This window comes from Channa argus, chromosome 9 (genome assembly GCF_033026475.1).
Source record: "Channa argus isolate prfri chromosome 9, Channa argus male v1.0, whole genome shotgun sequence".
In the NCBI taxonomy this organism is placed as follows: Eukaryota; Metazoa; Chordata; class Actinopteri; order Anabantiformes; family Channidae; genus Channa; species Channa argus.
Window position 1 is genome coordinate 28,132,672 of NC_090205.1, and position 20,467 is coordinate 28,153,138.

The 20,467-nt window shown below is 39.2% G+C and overlaps 1 protein-coding gene across 1 annotated transcript; it reads right to left on the minus strand.

Annotated features, from left to right (window-relative positions):
• Positions 1-13,690: 13,690 nt before the first annotated feature.
• On the minus strand, positions 13,691-19,483 carry LOC137133597 (homeobox protein engrailed-1-B-like). The gene is made up of 2 exons (XM_067517371.1): positions 18,362-19,483; positions 13,691-16,324 (listed from the first exon to the last, which is right to left on the minus strand). The coding sequence occupies exons 1-2, from the start codon at positions 18,906-18,908 to the stop codon at positions 16,005-16,007; spliced, it is 867 nt and encodes a 288-aa protein (XP_067373472.1). The 5' UTR covers positions 18,909-19,483; the 3' UTR covers positions 13,691-16,004.
• Positions 19,484-20,467: the final 984 nt, after the last annotated feature.

Consider the following 20,467-nt stretch of genomic DNA (forward strand, 5'->3'; position numbering starts at 1 on the left):
CTCCTCTTGTGTCGCTACCTCTTACTCTGTTTGGTGTCTTTCCTACCTCACTTGTCCTGATTTGTTTTCACTTGTACCGGTAATATGTGTTGCTCTACCCAGCTTTCTATGTTTGTATGTTTGTTGTTCCCAGTTTGTTTGCCACATCTGGTTTGGACTCCTGTTTTCACATTTTTGGTCTAAGGTTTGGTTTTTATTTAGTTACACTGCCGTGTTTATGTTTGTGTTTTTGTTTATGTTGTTGGTTTACACTGTTTGTTGTACTTGTTCCTCTTTATGGAGTAATTTTTACTTTTGTTTCACCTTCACTCTTTAATTTTCTGTCTCCTCACTTGGGCCCTAAAACCAAAAGACTTGATTTTTGACAGCCAGGGTGTCAGTCACATTGTATTAGCCAGCCTAGCTAGACTGACTTAAATGATTTTGGTGCTCTACTTACCCATCTCTCCACTCTCTCACCAAATGTAATATTGTTGGGGGATTTCAACATACATTTGGACAATAAGAATCTTCCTCTCACCAGAGACCTTTCACCTTTTTCAGTTTTGGATTCCATCAGTATATTGATTTCCCCAACTACACAAAAGGACATGTTCTGGACTTAATCTACTGCTCTGGACTCTGCCCCTCCAACTGCACAGCTGATGAATTCCATATAATTCACCATTTCCTCTTCCCATTCACACTTTACCTCTCTGAAATCAAGCCACCACATCTCAGCTCATTTTGGAATATCAAGGACATTAAGATTGATACCCTCTCCTCTAGCATTGACAGTATTCTTATTCAGGACTATATATCCACCCCTGAAGAACTAGTAGCTCAGTATAATGGTTTAATCAACTTTCTCAATTATCTTTCTCTAGTAAAAATCCGGTCTGTTTCTTTTTGTCAAACTGCCTCCTCGTTTACCCCTGATCTCCAGTCAATGAAAGTCAAAGGTCGACAACTTAAATGACTCTACAGCAACTCCACTGGCCATCCACAACCCCCCTCATATATGTCTGATCTCCTCCACATTTCCACCCCCACCCGCGCTCTCAGATCTTTCTCTTCCATCCACCTCACTGTGCCCCCAGCTCGCCTCAGTAAACTCAGTCCCACCGGACATTAGAAATATTGACTCTCTACTGGCCTTCAAATCCAGACTCAAAACCTACCTGTTTAAGTTGGCCTACTCACTATAATCGGTAATAGCATTGTCCTGTCATTATCTTCTCTTTTATTTGTTTGCTGATGGTCTGTGCGGTGTTTTGAAAGGCGCTTATAAATAAAATGTATTATTATTATTATTATTATTAATCAAGAATGACCAAAAATATACAGCTGAACTGTTGAGTTGTACAGCCTTACAGAAGTTGGGAAGAAAAGTCATCGGTAATGATCCTTCCTACACTGAGGATGCATCAGTCTGCGAGTGCGAAAGAGCTGCACAGAACGTTCACTGTCTGATGCCGTGGATGAGAGTCATTTTCCATAATGGATGTCAGGTTGGCTAACATCCTCCTCTTACCCACCTCCTCCAGAGAGTCCAGTCCCAAGACAGAGCTTACCTTCTTTAGCAGCTTGTTCAGTCTCTTCAACAGTCCACCATTATTGCATTATTGCATTTGTTGGTTAGATCCCCGGCTCCTCCAGTCACATGTCAAATGGGTGAATAAGAAGCAGTGTAAAGGTCTGTGAGTGCTAATAGAAAAGCGCTATATACGTGCAGACCATTTACCATTTCCCTTATGTGCCACAGTTGCACCAATCCACTCCCACCCCTCCTGCTTCCCCCGTAGTAGTGCCAGCTGAATTGTGTTGAAAGTGCTTAAGAAGTCAAAGAATATAACTTTCACAGCTGTTCCGGGAGTCTTCCAGTAACTCAGTGCCCAGTGCAGCAAGTAGATGACTGTGTCATCCAGCCTGATGTTTGTCCATTCAGGCAAACTTACCACAGAGTGACAATGGCTGAGGATGAGCCTCTCCAAGGTCTTCATCAGGTTGGAGGTCAAGGTGACATGTCCGTGGTGGTTTGGCTCCTTGGCGTCTTTGCAGACTTTGCAGTCTTCGAAACTGGAACAACACAGGAGGTCTTCCACAGAACCAGGAACTTCTCCAGACTGAGGCTCAGGCTGTAAATGCACTTGAACACCTCACAGAGCTAATAAGCACATTCCCTGAACAGTCTGGGGCTGTTGCTGTCTGGTCCTGCAGCTTTCCTGATTTTCAGCTACTTCAGTTCTCTCCTCACGTGGTCTGATGTTGATGACGGGGGGAGTGGGGGAGGCAAAGATAGACAGCAGAGGGTAAGTAGATGTGAGGGGCTGGTTGTTGAGGGGGGCAGAGATCGGGGAGCTGAATTTGAAAGAGATCGGGGTATGTTGGTGGTGTCCACTGTACTGGAAATGTGTGAAGAGGGTGGAGGGAGGGTGGCAGGGCGAGTGGGGTTGGAATCAAATCTGTTGAAAAACAGATTCAGTTTATGTCCGAGCGTTGGTCTCATTTAGCTGTCCCTCTGACTCCGCTCTGTCCTTGACCAGAGATGGTCTTCAGGCCTTTCCACAGATCCCGTGCCTTGTTCTGTCCCAACCACTCCTCCACCTTATTGTTTTGGATGTCCTTGCCCTTGGGTCAAGAAAGAGGGGGAAGAATTGCTGTAACTAGTTGTTACTCCTGCAGCGCCATCTTGAAAATCAAGATCACAGTAAAATAGTAAAATTTACATTAATTTACACTAATTACCAAGCAAAAAAGTAAGATTTTGTAAATGTTTCATTTGATCACAGTAAAATTAATTACAATTTATTATAAGGTATATTTTACTGGTATTTGTTGCATTAAAATTACAGCAATGTATTGTTTTGTTTTTTTTACAGAAAAATTCATTTATTGTAAACTATTTTACATCTTGGTGTGGTTAGAGCCTTTCTGTCAGGAGTTTGCATCCTCTACCCTTGCTTGGGTGGGTTTTTTCTGGGTACTCTGGTTTCCTCCAACAGTCTGGACTGGAGATCTGTCCAGGGTGGACCCTGCCTCTTACCCGGTGACAACTGGGATAAGCTCCAGCCCCCCACCAACCCAGTGATATCAAATGATACATATTCTGAAGTGTTTTAAACAATACCAGACTTCCAGTTATTTCAAAATTATTTCAAAATTGATCCAAAATTAACATGTCATTGCTTCTCTTCACCTTTTAAAACGAAATTCAGACCTGCAACAAAACAAAACTTTTCTTTAAAGTCAATAGTTTTGCATATGACGAAGATCCTGCCCCTTTTTTATGACTTGTGCTCAAACTCATTTAGGTCAATTGGTTAATTCCAGAATTGTCTGAATTGCAAAATCAAATAAAAAGAAACATAATACTGCACTCGGCAGGGCTGTACATGAGAGCAGAAATTATATAGTTGTAAAGAGAAAAAACTGAATGTTAATAACTTATTGTTTTTACTCAAAAGCTATGGTAAAGAGATTTAAATTGACCACATTAGGGTATGAAGCCACTCAACGTGTTTCACTACCCATGCCCCAAATATTCTGCAGAGTATAGCAAGTCTAACAAACTTGCATCTGAATTGTACACACACACACACACACACACACACACCTACACACACACACACACACACACACACATATGTATATATTATATTATATATTTTTTATGTAGAATGTGTGTGTTTGTGTATTTATAACATACACTGTGCATGTGTGTATTTGTTTGTGAGCTGATAAGTGTGTGTTCTCTGTGCTGGTTCTTCAAGGTGAGCACTATGATGGTGGTGTCTCGCCTTGTGTCTGTGCACTGCAGCGCCTGCCCAGCAGACAGGTAAAGGCCATTACCTCTGGCTTGAAGGATATTAGACATGGTCAAACGTGCCATGATTCTAAAGCCTAAAGCCTATTCCCTCTTGGCATGACCTTTGCCACTATCACAATGCAGAAGAAGCTTCTGCAGAAGGTTAAGGTTGATTGTAAATCTTGAAGTGTGAACCTTGTAGACTCGCTTTGTTTCTTTCTGTGCTTCCAGAATAAATTCACAATTCCCCGCACTTTTCGATAAGGAAACAACTTCAAGGAGGACAACATCCCTTTCATTTGAGAGTCAAAGTACAATAATGATCACAAGAGTCCTGTTCAGAGGAAGCAAAGTATTATTGATTTACCTATGGGAAAAGAGCTCTCTGTTGTGCTCTTCCACCAAGGTTGTAACAGCAGCTCTGTTGCTAACAGCATGGAAGAACATATGGACTACCATGTTTTTGCCATATGCCATATGCCTAATATACATTACAGCAACCTGAAGGGTGATAAACATTTGTCTTGAGAGAATTAACACATTGCCACAAGTGAAAAGCAAAACTTTTTTCTAAATTGTTGTATGCTGGAGTCAAGATTTCAACGTTTTTTAAGGTGTATGTTTAAGGAAACATACAGAGACTTTATTTTTATGTTCAGTACTGTCTTTTGTGCCTTGAAATGTAAATCATGTATATATTTCTGAGCATTGTTGTGAATTGGCGCTATATAAATAAAGTTGAATTGAAAAAAAATGGATTAATCATGTTTTGTAACATTTATTCTTATAGCTTATTTTAACCCAAACAAACGTATAAGCTGTTTTCGTGAACGTTTAAAAATGTTGGTCTCCAAACCTCACATTTTGCAATAAAACATCATAAAATATCTTTGTATGATTTATTGCATTCAGTGTGTTTGTATGCATTTCTTTCTCATGTAGTCTCTTACTGGTATGGGTACCAGCGGCAGCTTTGTGCATGCTCTAATTATCTCATTTGCAGTCTGTATGCAGCAGAGGAGTAAACATCTCCGGCTCTGACTACAGCTGGGAGTGGCTTCTCTATGAGAAGTGTGCTTTCCAATAACACCAGAAAAAGTAGCTAGATTTGTCGCTACTCATTTTTTCGGAAAGAGTCACTAGAGGGGTCTGAATACAAGGTAAATATAGTGACTAGGTAGACTAAGTTGCTAGGTTGACAATACTGATTACCACTGGCTCATCAATCTAGACACCTGTGCACAGTTTGATTGACAACTAATTGTCAAAGAATACTTTTGTGTTAGAAGGGGGCGGAACACAAATTAATTTAATTGGATATACATGTTAGATAGTTTGCCGAGTTACCGCTCAAATTTGACTAATCACATCTTCAAATTTATGCAGGATCCGTTAACCCTTTGGTGAGCTACTTGGAAAGTGTAGCTCGTGAGCGATGTGTTGGAGATCCCTGCATTAGATGTACTGAAACTAAAAACGTGCAAATGTGCTTAATGATGAAAGATTCTACACATGAGCAACATCCCTACATCAGTTGACTTCAACTTTGTTGTGAGTTTGCACTATATAAATAAAGTAATCTCAAGGCACTTATTAATAATAAAGTCAAGACTGTAAAGATATATAGAGAAAACCAAACAAATGCCGCTTGAGCAAGCGCTTGGCAACAGTGCAGAATGGTCTGCACTTATATAAATGGTCTGTACTTATATAGCACTTTTCTACCTATTGGCTCTCAAAGCGCTTTACACTGTTTCTTATTCACCCATTCACACTCACACACACACACACACACTCATACACTGATGGGGGACCAATGCTCACCGGGAACAACTAAGTTGGGGTTCAGTGTCTTGCTCAAGGGATCGAACCAACAGAAGAAAAACTCACTTTCATGGAAGACACCCCCAGCATAACCAGGTTCAGGGTGGGGAGCCATCTGCCTTGACTAGTTGGGGTGAGTGTGGAAATTTAAAAAGGAAAAGAAAAGAGTGACATATCGCAAAAACAAAACAATTGGTAACAGGTTGGTAGGACCAGTAGCTGCACACTGGAAAACACATAATTCCAAAGACAGGGACACCTACAGAAAGGGACAGAGAGAAGGAGAAAGAGAAGGAGAAATAAAACTATGGGAGAAAACACAAGTTAAACAACAAGTTAATGTCATACAGTGGTGACAATTGTGGGGTTAGAGGAGAGAGGGAGAAGAGGAGGAAAGGAGCTCAGTGCATCGGGGTGGGTCCCACAGCAGTCTAAGCCTATGGCAGCATAACTATAAGTAATTATTGGCTTTATTAAAGAGGAAGGTTTTAAACCTAGTCTTAGTAGTAGTAGTAGAGAAGGGGTCCCCTTCCAGCAAAAAACTGTAAACTGGGACCTGGTTCCACAGGAGAAGAGCTTGATAGCTGAAGGTTCTGCCTCCCATTCTACCTTTAGAAATTCTGGGAACCACTACCATGATATGGTACTTTGAACTATTATGTATATGATGGAGCATTAAGAGTTTTATATGTAAGAAGCAGGGTTTTAAATTCTATTCTAGATTTTGTGGGAAGCCAGTGGAGAGAAGCTAGTGAAGGTGAAATATGATCTCTTGCTAGTTCCAGTCAGCACTCTTGCTGCAGCATTTTGGATGAATCCTAGGCTTTTTAGCGAGTTACTAAGGCATAACAGTAATTACAGTAGATCCAACCTAGAAGTAACAAATCCATGGACCACTATGCATCACCATCCCATGTTGCAAAATCTCTTGTCACCCCTTTGTTACACCATACATTGTCAGGCACTGAGTCAGAAGTTGCCATTGTTCAAAATAAAATGCTGTAGAGAATCTACAGCCAACAATCAGCTAAAAGTCTACTACTGAGAGGGTCTTTAAGCCTTTAAGGTGTTTATCCATATACATAACTATTTGCACATCAATATCAAAAAATAAGAAAGAAAATTACCACATCCATGAGACATCTATAATCCAAAGAGTCCAAAAAGTCTCCAAATATTGTTGCTAAAAACATCATATAAACCATTTTTTTCAGCCACACAATTTATTCTGTGAGATGGACTCACATGAATCTGTACATATTTACAAGCAGATAGACAGTAAATGCTCCTGTCCTGTGGTGTGCATATGCAGGTATGCTACAACATATGATTTATGAGTTACCTCAAACAGGTATGATAGATAAGTAAGGTAAATACAATAAGTAACTGTAGTGTGCTACAATGAAACATGTTTCAACAATGAGCCAACAGTGACATACAGGTTTAGTAAGTTCAAACCCTGTGTGATGTAAAGCAGCATTTTAGTGGCAAACATATTCATGTTGTATTATACTTGTACTCAAAAGGAGGGTGCCTGCTATTTTTAGTTTGTTTTTGTGTGTGTGAAGTGTCTCATACAATTCAGATATAGGTACCTGGAAAGAGACCACACACATGCTCATCTCCAGTGGAGTTTAATTTACCAACATTAAAGACACCATTATGGTGCCTGGAGATAGATCTTAGTGCACTCTTTTGCCACTTGCAAACATAAAACCATGGGTTGAACTCTCACTTTTTTCTCTCTCGCCTCAACACGAGAAAGGGAGCAGAAACCAAATCTGTTTCTTGCAACTGTGTAATGGCTTCCATATGGCCGTCCTCAGCTAATGGTCTACTACTAAGAGGGACTAAAAACCTTTGCAGGAGTTATGAAAGTTCAGCATTGGGAACAAGTGGCAGTCGTGGAACAATATCAAGCTTTTATGGGCTGGATCAATCCAGCTTTTTGGAAGATGGTGATTTGGTAGACAAGGGGAAAAACATGAGTGGTTGGATATAGGAAATTCTGTAAAATGCTACAAAAACAAACACATGCACACAGATAATCAGAATACGTAGACTGATACACAAGTCTTTCTCACAGACAGGGTTAATGATACAATTCTGCAAAAAAGAAATTTCCACTTATAAAATGTTCTTATCAGTGTCCTACATATAGATCAACATTAACTTAATGGTTAACACTTCAAAGAGTATCTCAGACACATGTGTGATGAGGAGCAACTGCTGTTGAATTGGTGCTCATGCAGACTGGCAAATGCACCTGCAGTAAGTTAATCAGTCAGTGTCTCAGGCAGCTTATACAGACCAGCTGTGCAGTTCTGCGCTCTGGAGGGTCCCCTGGAAAAGCAGCACATTTCCCCTCATGCTGGAATCAGGCAGATGATAAATTGGGATCATACAAAGGCCCCCATTCAGTCTCACTAAAAAGCATATAACCAATTGCTTGTGGATGACCGATGAGAGATGAGCGAGAATAATGTCCTACAATTTGCTCACATAGAAGTCCGATTTTCTGCTGCTCAGCTCAGTATGAACCTAGCCTGAATCTTTACTCACCTGAGCTTGAATTTTGTAGCATTGTCTGTAATAAAATGGTGTTTTGCAGATTGCTCTTCCTACATCAAGTTTGTAACATCTAATCTTTCTCATTAACTGCAACATGCCCTGTATCTAATTGGTGCAACACAGCAGTTATAGGTAATTAATTAGCCATTTTTATTTCTAAACACTGCTCTCAGCTGACTACACACACTGCCCAGTTAATTAACCCACTTATACCTCAATTATATTTGAGCAAGTGATGAGCTACTATTTCTTACTTTAAGGATAATACCTGTGTATTTTTTTCCTTTAATGAATTCAAAATGCTGATCCTGATGTGACAGATGCATGAACACTTAAACACACCTCAAATGATCAGATACACCCCTTTTAATTACTATTAAAATGTTCTTAATTAATATGCTTGTCTGATATTAAGAAGTATTCAACAGCAAACAAACGTTTCTAGTTTTAACAAAAAAGCAAAGGCCTTGACCTAAAGAAAATTCTCCTCCCAACTCTATTATACCCAATTGCATACAACCACACAAACACACACACACAGAATTCCAAAGGGACCACACATAATGCTTGCTGGTGTTAAAGCTGTTAGCCACGGTCTGTGCTGTGCTCCATTCCCAAAATGCCTTCCAGTTGTAACTTGAACTCTTTGAGGAACACATGGGATGAGCACACCCACTCCACCTTACCATCGGAGTCTCTCTCTTTTACATTATAAAACACGAAAACCTCATAATCAATACATAAGGAACTGGTTAAGTGGTTAACTGACCTTGATCTAGTTCCCAACCTCAGTATCCCTTCACATTCATGTTGGATGACTCTGAGACAAACAACCTGTTTATTGCAAATGTTTCTAGGTGGTGAAGGATATGATATGCTCCTCCTTAGAAAAACAGAAAATAGAAGTTATGTTCTCACACCAAGTGTTCACCTAGTCTTTGCTTTTTTTTAATCATTAATATTATTATTAATTAATATTAATACTGTTGTTGAAAGTTCTAAAGCATTTAAAAAATTGGGCTGAATCTTTCAGAATAAATTTCAATTTCAACACACAAGAAATTTAAAAAACTGACACATTTGATGAAAAGCCAAAACATTTACTTAAACTGTCTTGTTTTTGTACACTTATCAAACCAACAAAGATGTGACCCTACATAACCATAACATAACCTTATAAATATTTAATGTTAGGTTTGTGTAGTAATGTACAGGACAACATTGCTGAAGTAACTTAAACATATTAGAAATATATAGACTGTCATTTACATGCTGCGGATAGAAATCCTCATGTAACTTCTGTTCCTCAGGTAATATGTAGAGCAGCAGTGCTACTGTCCATCTCTTTTACACTCTAAACACTGTGTAACCTTTTATCAGGCAACAATATGAAAAGATTCAATATCACAACACAGTGTAAGTCTATTATTGCCCAGAGGAGGTGCAAACAGGCTCCTGCAGCAGTATTTTCATCTCATGTGGAGAGGCCCTCGCCACAATTATTTATCTCTGACACCACTATAAATGTCTGCTCTGCTGCAGCCATGAAAAATCTCACTCATACATATTTATACAGTATATCATATATTACAGCAAAGCAGGACTAGCACAGGAACAAAAAATAATCAATTTGAAGATAAATATAATAATTAAGCCTCATCATCATAAAATGTGAATCAGAAAACATTTTGAATTCAAACTTAAATTTAAATCTACAGCTGGATGAAATGAAATGTAATCTAAAATTAAGTTAAACCTAAAATTAATCCATTTCCTATATTGCCCTTCATTACTTTTCTGTGTTTATTTAGATGTTATGTAGATGTTTGTTTTTATCTATTTTTATCTACATTTTTGTCTACTGTGAATGCTGGAGGATCACAGTAATAATATCCAGGTTTTTATTTTTATTATTATTATGACTTTGATCTTCTGTGGTTTCTAACTACTTCAGAATACTTTTAGCAATAAAAAAGCCTTATTTTATATTTTTTAAAACATTTTTCTTACTCTTACTCTTTAAAATTATTGCTTTGAATGACATCAATCACACATTACATAATTCCCTTTGGAGTTTTTTCCTTCAGCCTTTTTCAGGTTTGCATGGACTATCTTTTCAGCACCGGAGCATTCACAGTGCATTTTCTTTTTGGAAAGGCTTTTTCTAGTTATTATTATTATTATTTATCTAATATCAAGAGCTTGTTATTGTAAACTATTAAAAGAGTTACTGTTATTACTTATTTAACCTTTCATAGTGGATGCAGGGAAGATGTGGAAGAGACAATTTTTTTAGCTCTGTTTGGAAATTAAACACATGGGTGTGTATTCTTCATGTCTCGTGGTTTGAAGAGTATTTTTGGTGGGACGAACCTTGTGTTAAACCTTGTGTAAGTAAAGATTGTAGAAACACCAGTGAAACTACAGACTAAACAGTCAGTGTGAAGCTCATTTAGACTGACACTCATGACGGAAATATGTCTTTTGCTTGTAACTAATAATACAGAAAATAACTCATAAATTATGCACATCTGAAAAATGTGATACAGGAAAACTTGTGACTGCAGGGATGTTTCTATTGTGACACATATCTGCACTCTGCAACATGATAAACTAATATATAACTAAATAGATCTGTTAATAAATTCTGCGTCATCACCAACTCCAAAACTCTTACACATAACCAAAAGTTAGATCAGACAGTTGGTTTCAGGTGGCTTTCACTTAGCTGCTGGCTTGAATCAAAATGGCGCTGGCTCAGCAGGGGATGCCCAGCTCAGTCCTTTGAGTGAAGGTCCTGGTGAAGTGCAAGGGAATTAAATCACATATTGCCAGGCTCCTTGCAATGTTGCAGTCTAAGGATGTGCTAATCCTGTGAGCGTGGTTTATCTGGGAGGAAACGGGGCTAAGAGGAAATGGGCTTCAGAGCTCTAATACCCAAAAGCACCAACACTGGAATTCATTAAAAACACTTTTACAACATCATGAGATGCTAAAACCTGGGCTGATTTAAATGTCTCTACTGTTATTAGCTCTTAAACGGCAAACTGACAGTTAGTAGTGGAGGAATCTGCTGGGGACATCATCAGCTTATATAAAGCAAAATAGAGCAATTAAATTAGTAATGTGAATACAACAAATGCTATAATGAACAAGCATCATTATAAACAACACTGCAAAGCAGACAGGCAGATGAACACATACATTTACACACATAAAAAAATATTTCTTAGTTATTACATATATGACACTGTGACAGACACACACACAATGCTTTTAGCAGCAGTGTGGGAGGCCTGTACATCTCAGTGCCATTTTTGTTACTCACCCGTGATAAAGACAACGATGGCCAAATGGCAACTGTTCTGCTGGCCCTCATAGGTCACTTGTTGACAGGCTGGTGGACAGAGAGAGCCATGTGGAGTTTTAGTCCGCCTCCTCCCACTCTACCCACCATCGTCGGCCAATGTGTGTGTATGTCTGTTTGTGTGTGTGTGTGGTAAGAGAAGATATTCAAATGTGTATGCAATGAAAGTTGTTTGTGTGTTTGTGTATCGGAATATTTCATCGCTGTTTGCCCATGCTTGTGTATGCTACTGGGGATCAAAGAGCAATGACAGATGAGCTATTGGGTGCAGGGTATGAACTCCCTGGGTTCCCTGGAAGTGACACCAGACGTCACAAAAAGGCTGGATTGACATCAGGATGGACCCAGATTTTGAGTCCATCAGGTGAAATAAGAAGCTTTGTCCAAGCTGCATGTAAATGTGTAGCTCAATGTACATCTACAAAATCTCACACACATTTTAAATCTCAAAACAAGGATGTTAAAATTTAACACAAAATGGCCAACGTTTATTTCACTGCAATAAGTCAGCACAACAGTCAGCACAACACTCCAGGTGTGCTCAAACATTTATCTCTTAAGTAATAATACTGAAAAAGATGAAGGATTTCATTTCCATAACACTGTTGCTCCATCTTTGAGAAAAGGTTATCTAAAAAGGAAATAAAACTCACTTGCTTTGGTTTTTCGAGCTGCTTCAACTTTTCCTAGTACAGTAAAAACTAGACATATGTATTTTTTGAGAAATTGCTTTCGTGTGTGCATTTATTATATTTATATTTGACTTTAAATAAAAACTTTTCACTTTTTGGTAATTTCTAAAGTGAAAAAAAAATATTGGCTGTACATATCAGTGTGTGTTTTGATACTGTACATCCACACAGTTCTTCATCAGCAGGCAGGATAACAGCAGCCACTGTTTATTGCCTTCATTTGCATGTAAATTAAAGCTGCTTTGTAGCCACGGGGCTGACTGTGTGGCCACAGTCCAGTGCTATGCACACACACGTGGATATGTATATGCATTTTGTATAATTGATTAGTAAATGTTCATTTGTCTAATTGTTTTAAAATTTGCTTTACACTCATCTTTGACACACATGCACGCACCATGGTTTTATCAAGCAGTTATGCCTCCATTGAAAAAGCAAATCCGAATACATGATATTACCCTATCATCTTTCTATTGAAAAATTACAGAGGCACTTTGACTAAAAGCCAACCTCCCCTTGTCCTCCCAACAGGGCTGAGGCCAGCAGCTGAATGGAGAAAAACAGGTAGAGGCAAAGATCCAGTCAGCCTGTCACAACATTTACCTTTGAATTTGACAAATTGATCTCAGCCTGTTACCCTGTGTTTTCCTTCTTTTTTTTAAAGGAGGGAATACTTTTTTTTTTAAGAAAGGCTCCAAAGTGCTTCTAGAAGAGACAAACTCTTCCTGTAAGGGAAGTACGAAGCTCGGGATGAAAGATGAGCTCCAGGCTGGAGGAAATAGCTTGGTCATCAGGAAGATGTTCACTCGATAAGTAATTTGGTTGAAAATAATTACACAGTGCACACAGCAGCAGCAGCAACATGCTTGTAGTTTACTATCTATCTATCAATCTCTCTCTTTTCAATTTGCACAAGAGATTATACTTTTGTATTTTTGCTGCAGTGCAAATAAATTTTGCTTGTACAAAACACGGAACACCACCTCACTGTCACGTTGGAAATGCAAATAAAGTTCCACAATCTATTGCATGACATAAAATTGATGTGTTCAATAGGCAAATATTTGAAGGAATCTGAAATGATGATTTATTTCATTTATAACACTGCAGGCCATTTGTCAGATTTTAAGATGCCAACAAGGAAATGAATTCCTCTATTCCTTCTGCAGGTTAATATCATATGTGTGCACGTTTCCCTCCCTGTCTTGGAGTAAATAAATAATCGTAAAATAAAGACATGTAATGAAGCCCCCTCCTGTTATTTAGCTGAGTACCAGTTCCATTTAAGATGAAAACAGCTTACTAATAGAACAGCTTTATTTTGGCTGAAGGCTGCTTTACACATACAAATATATATATATATATATATATATATATATATATATATATATATATATATATATATATATATATATATATATATATATATTATTTAAAGACTGGCTTTGATAGAATGTCACATCTGTCAATTACAAATGTAGCTGCATTTTTTTTATTTTCTTTTATATATAAATAACTTCATTTTCTTTATTACCGTTCATTTCAATAAAGAATAATAAACTACTTTTCATTAACAAGCGCCGAGGTCAAGTTGAATTAAACGCTTTTAAATAACTGCAGCGAGTTACACATTATTTAATTATTATGCAATTGTTTAAAAGACAAAACAACCATTTAATTTTTGATTAAATATCCGAGAGTTTAGAGACAAACTATGAATTAGAAATGGTCAAGTTTGATCAACAATTGAATTGCATTACTATCCACTAAGGCAAAAGAAATAGCGTAAGAAAGAATGTTATAATCCTAGGTTTTTATCTTAGTCGTCTCAATTTGAATATAAATTGACTTTTTTAAAATACAGGGAAAATTTAATGCTGCTTGGTTTACTTTTTGTCTGTGGTTTCTCATTGAAAATGCTCGGTGAAGTTGGGAGTCTAAACCTTGAACCTGGCCTTGGCGCTTCCTGTGGTCCCACACACAAAGAGAGATCCCTTCCTATAGCCCTCCAACACTTCTACAGTTTTGTTTCAGGTCTGCACAGGGTTGCTTGATGAAATAAGTGAACACAAAGAGACGGAGAGGCAATTTCATGCCCTGCAACGCTTTGAACATCGTTGATAGCGCCGCGACTCACAGTGTAAATGCACCTCCTTTCCAAACACCTATGAATATGGATTCAGTTGTCCCACTCACTTGAACCAATGGGGTGCATCCCACGCGTGCGCGCATGCGCAGCCCCATTTGTTAAATTAATATCCGTTGTCTTCCTCTAGAAAAAAAATGGGTCAGTGTGTTTCCTGAGGATTTTTTTCTTTTTCCATTATAAAAGTGTTTATTTGGAAACATGATTTAAATGTACAAATGGGCATCATTTTTCCGGGGCCTGGCTGCTATTTGACGTATATCTGCAGGCCTACAGGCCTCTGCAGCTGTGCCTGCCAAAATAAGGCAACACCAGACACTATGACTTGCTTTATATACAATATAAGTCTTATATTGACCACTCTGTAAGAAATGTAGTAATTCTATAGTTAAAAAATTTGAAAATTTAGAAGAGTCCCTTAAAGTAACAGTTCGAACTAGTCCAACTGCAAACGTTACAGGAAAAACAAAGATGCCATTTGGGGTTAGATACATTATCACTATCAAACACCAGGCTACAGTACAGGAAATGATACAGATATGTGTTATTAGTCTAAACAAGTTAAGCACAGTTTTTGCACTCTGTGTGTGTTTTACAGCGTTGTTATATGACTGTAAACTAGTGGCCCCACATTGGAGGTGCAAACCCAGTGTGTATCATAACTCAAATATTTATATTTGAGTTTATATTTATTTATTGTTGCCATTTACAGTGTCAGAACTGTCTGGAGGATTGTAAGGATACTAATGTTATGTTTATCGTTCTTAACCAACAACCTATTTTTTCCCCATTAATTTCAATTATTTTTATTGACCACAATTGTGGGCTATACAGGACTAAGGAGAAAGAATAACAAATTTTCATTCATTTTATTTAATTTATTCCTTTGCCTATAAATTATCACTATGAAATATTCTGCCTCCAACACTGGAATCAGCCAGTACAATTCTGATTGCATGTGTTATTTTAATTATGGACTCTTCTCAGGTTATTACAAACTTCCACCAAATCTGTGGACGTGACGTCTTGGTGGGCAAGGCTTCGACGTTTGTATACCATTACTCTAACATTACTGACTTTATTTGCTTCCTGTTTTGATTCCACAGAATTGTGGCATCTATTTAAATTTGAATATAGGATTGTTATAGTCCTTATAAGGAAATTAGTCCACACACAAGTCTAATTAAGCCACTGGTATTTCGGTGGTGTTCGTAACTGGTGTGGGCAGCAGCAACGCCGTCCAGAACCAAAACAACAGAGCTGGAGGAAGTATAAGGTCCCAAAAAGAACCGGGGAGGGAGGGAGGGGCTTGTCTTGAATTATTTATTTTTTTTGTCCTTTCGGCTTATCCCGTGAATTCAAATTTTTCAGGCTCTCATTTCCAATAAAATCTTTGGTTTTATGCTGGCAGGTCAATTCGAGAGTCATAAGTCCGTTTGTCTGTTCTGCGGTACAGTCATTTATGAAAAGGATGAGAACGAGAGGAAGGAGAGAACTCCGAACGGAACCGACAGGAGACCCCTCTCAGCTCCGCTCACCAGCGCCAAGATTCGTTAAATTAGATATTAAATATTTACAAAGTACAGGTTTGTAGGGGACCCGGTCGGGCCCGGCTCCTCAGTCGCTGTCCTCCTTGTCCTCTTGAATGGTGGTGGTGGAATGGTTGTACAGTCCCTGCGCCATCAGCTGTAGCGCCAGTCCGTTCTTGAAGCCGCTGGCCTTTTTGATCTTAGCCCGCTTGTTCTGAAACCAGATTTTGATTTGGGACTCATTGAGGTTGAGCTCCTGAGCCAGAGACTGTCGCCGCTGCTCCGTGATGTAGCGGTTCACCTGAAACTCCGTCTTCAGTCTCTGCAGCTGCTCGGCAGTGAAGGCTGTGCGCGGCCGCTTGTCCTCCTTGCCGCTTTTCGACTTTTTCAGTTTCCGTGTCCTTGGGCCTGCAGTAATTGCGAAGAGACAGGAGAGCGGAAATATGAATATCTAGCTCTTAACAACGCCAACAACAACAATAAATAGACATTGTATTCATTTAGGCCTAACGACGCATGGTGCAGAAAACATATATTAGCTTATGTATTTCTGTGTGTAATGATGAGTATATTTGGCGTGATGCTTACAAAATCGGTGTATAGTATTAATAGGATTAATAACATACATACATGCATGTGATTGTAATTTTACAGTTAATATCAAAGCTCTGCCAGCAGCAGATCTGAGCTGCTCCACTGACAGTGACGCTGCGGCTGTGGCATCAGCCCATTACCACCCTCGTTATTGCCGCCTTGTTGTGACTACATGGTTGAATACAGAAACCTGATTCATTGAATCTTGGTTAGTTATTTCATGCTTTGTGGAAAAAGCAGTGGCTTGGTCAGTAAATCAGTTAACATACTACAATATTCAAGACACAAAGAAGGCGCACAATAAAAAGGACGACCCCTCAAAAATGTATACATTTTTTAAAGATTTTTATAAATAAAAAGAATATGTTCTGGGTAAATAAAACGATTAAAAATCTAAACATTGAAAACCCTCTGAACCATGTTTCATAATTATAAATGCACCATCACACTGATAGTGTAGTTACATATATTTTTATGCACATAGCCTGTTTTATTCCAATAATACAGAATACAGTTATGTAGACTACTCGTTTGGAATTTATATCGACACGGTATACCCACACATATGTATTTAATTTTTTTTATTTAATTAACAAAAATATGATTTACTTTTAAATCAAAAAATTTAATGCGTAAAAATAAAATAAACAGACTTTCAGAAGGCCATAATAATAGCATGCATGAGATAATCAAATACCACAGAGTCATTCCCTTCATTTCTTCCGTTTTGTAATTTGGCTGAAGTCAGCCCAGATTAAACAGGAGGTTAATGAATTCAAAATGTCTCCTCTAGCGAGGCGGGCCATTTTTTTTTTTGCCATTTTTAACTTTTAATTCCATTGTGTTTTATTCCGCTATGCTTTCCTGACACCAGCTCACATCCCACCTCAGCCACTCGGACAGGACAACAGGTTAGACTTTGAGAGAGCACAGTGTTACACGCACACACACACACACGATAATAACTTCTTATCAATAGAAAATATATGTTGTCGATCTGCACATCAAGTCCCTGAACCAAAACATTTGTCACACCCCGCTAGAAGCTCAGAAGCTTGTACCGCTATCACCTGTAACAGCGTAATCCTACAGCAGAATGTAAGTCTGAAGAGCGAAGAACATCATAGTAAATTAGACTGAATGAAATGTTTAACTCCACCTCAAAGTTCATGTTCTATTTCTTTTGTTGGCAATTTCAACAAGCTTAAAACGTGTTGTGTTTTTCAAGCAAACAAAGATATTTTTTAAATAACTCGTATGTAAACGACTATAAATTCAGAAAGAAGTGAAAAAAACTCTTTACAAGTTACGAAAAGTGTCACATATGTGTTGCTGACGCCTTTGAAAAACTTTATTAGGTCCAAGCGTTAAAAATATAATTGACTTACATTTTTTAACTTCTTTTTTTGAAAGTTTACATTTAATCCTTTTTAACAAGAAAGCTGGAGACTACATTTTATGTGATGTGCATCTAATATTTGCTACATACTAAGTTGCTTTGGGAGAGTACAAAGTGTGAAAGAGGACCTACCTGATAACAGAAAACATTTTATATTAATTCTACACATTTTAAAACGCCATAGGTCATGTCATCATGTTTGATGACATGTTTAAAATTAAAATGTTTTAGGGTTTAATCATCCAAAAATATTCACAAAGTTTTAAAAACATTGTTGCTCGCTTTAATTAAAAATAGTTTCTAAACGAACATATTTTCACTTAGATTATTATTATTTGTGTCGGAGTTTCGCCTTAGAAACTTTAACCGAATTGTGTTTAGGGTGGTGTTTCAGTACGATCTGAACGTTCGCACGCTCAGAGTTGATTTTCTTCATGAAACTATTGCCTTACCAGATGAAGGCCTGTCCGAGTAACGTGTGCAGTAGACCCAAGCAGGCCAGAGCAACGGTTGGGTTTCCGGCGTTGGTGCCCCAGTACCATTCAGCACCACCAGCGAGGAGGAGGTGTTCTCCCCTGTCCCACCTCCAGTCCTATCCTCGTGTTTCGTGCCGCTGCTCCCGGTGGGGACGGCGGCGACTGCGGCTCCACCACCGCTGCTTTTTTTAGGACTTGTCAAGGAAGTGGAGGAGGCGGAGGACGAAGTGCTGTCACTACTGCAGTTGGAGTCTTGGCACGGCGTCCTGGGAAGGCTTGGCCTGTTGACCGGGTGGACGCGCTCTCTGCTGGTGGTCTGCGCCCTGTCCCGCGTGCCCAGGTCGTGCTCCTTCTTGCAGCCAAAGTCTGGCCGCAAAATATTATCGATGAAAAAGTTTGTGGTTCTGTGGGCCTGCTGGGCGACCTGCAAAGGCAGTATGGGCGGCGAAGGCAGGCTGGGGGACGGGGAGACGCTCTCTCCCTCGCTGCTATCCGTACTGTTCACATCCCGCTGCTCCTCCATCGCTGCTTCTTTGAAGAACGTGACTTGTTTTCTCAGTCCACTTCCACTGAGTGGGTCTTTGTGTGTATCCAAATTGTGACTACAGGAAGCACTAAAACATTATTATTTTCACACCGAATATGTTTGTGTAATTATTTGCAAACTCTGGCGATTCTGCTTGAGTAAAGGCGCTCCGGCGCGTCATGGTCGGGGATTTACTATCAGACTGGCTATGGTTGCTGTTGCGCGCCGCTTTCACATACCCAAAGCTTTTTGCCGCTGCATGACAGTCAGATCTTCACAAAGTCCTCACATCACATTCATATGCGTCCAGACGCACACCAACCGGAGGCGCATGAATAACATCCAGAGCGCACTGGACCAATCACCGAGCGGAACACTTTTGGAACTAGGGTGACGACGTCCAATAATGTCAGGAGTCTCTGAGTCATGAGGGGAGCTGTGAAACAGTGAGCAGGCTTCATAGAGAAACCAAACAAGAGATTATCACTGCTCCGCGCCTTCAGCCTTGTTACGGTGTATCTGTTACATCTTATACAACCGAGGAAGAGAAAGAGAAGAAAAAGAAAAGCACACACACACACACACACACACACACACACACACACACACACACACACTACCACACACACACGGACTATTACAACGGCTGTGTGCTACAGGATGTTGGGTGAAATTCAACTGTTCACCTTCTTGTAGTTTACTTTGAACTGGATTGGCACCGTGGGACACACAGACCTTGTACGAAAAGCAAGATTTACACTTTGATCCCTAATTATCTGCTGAAACTCAAATATTGCGTCCTGTGTCAACATGTATAGCTGGTGGTTTTGTAGTCTAGAGTACAGATGTGACGTCCGGGCCATTGTGTTTTTATTCCCACACATAATCACATGCACTCAACACCAAGTCATTTTGGAGGGGCCCTCAGCTGCTCACCAACGTACACGACACATTTATTTCTTATGTTTTATCTAAACTCAACTGTACGCCGCCTAGATCTTCATATGTGTCTATTTAACCACACACACCTCCAAATCCCACCTTTTTTCTCCTTCCTCAGGATAGCGGCTATTGTCAGCCGGTATTGTTTTCCAGACCGTGCTGGAAAAACACGCTCTTATCTCTTCATGAGAGAGCACTGCTGGTGGATAATTTATAGGTTTTAATTACTGTGTATTCCGCCTGAACTGCGGGACGTTCATCACCTGGCTGCAAGAGAATAGCGACTCAAAGCTTCTGTCAGCGTCACAGCGCCAGCACTTCATCAAAGTGCCCGCAAAGTGAGCCGATTGAATAATGTAATGCAGCATAAAAGACACGCACGCCGCCTTTTCACGATGTTCATAGAAAAGCTCCTGCACAGCCTGGTTTATGGAGACCATATGAAGGAACAACTTAATTGCTGCAATTCATATTAAAGCTTTTTGTTTGTTTGTTTTTTTTGTGTCGATTCAAAGGCCCAAGTGCTAAAACCGGCACTTTCCTGTGGGGTTTACACGATATATTGAGAAATTCGTAATAATATTGATGTGATTATCAATATCTATGTATTTACT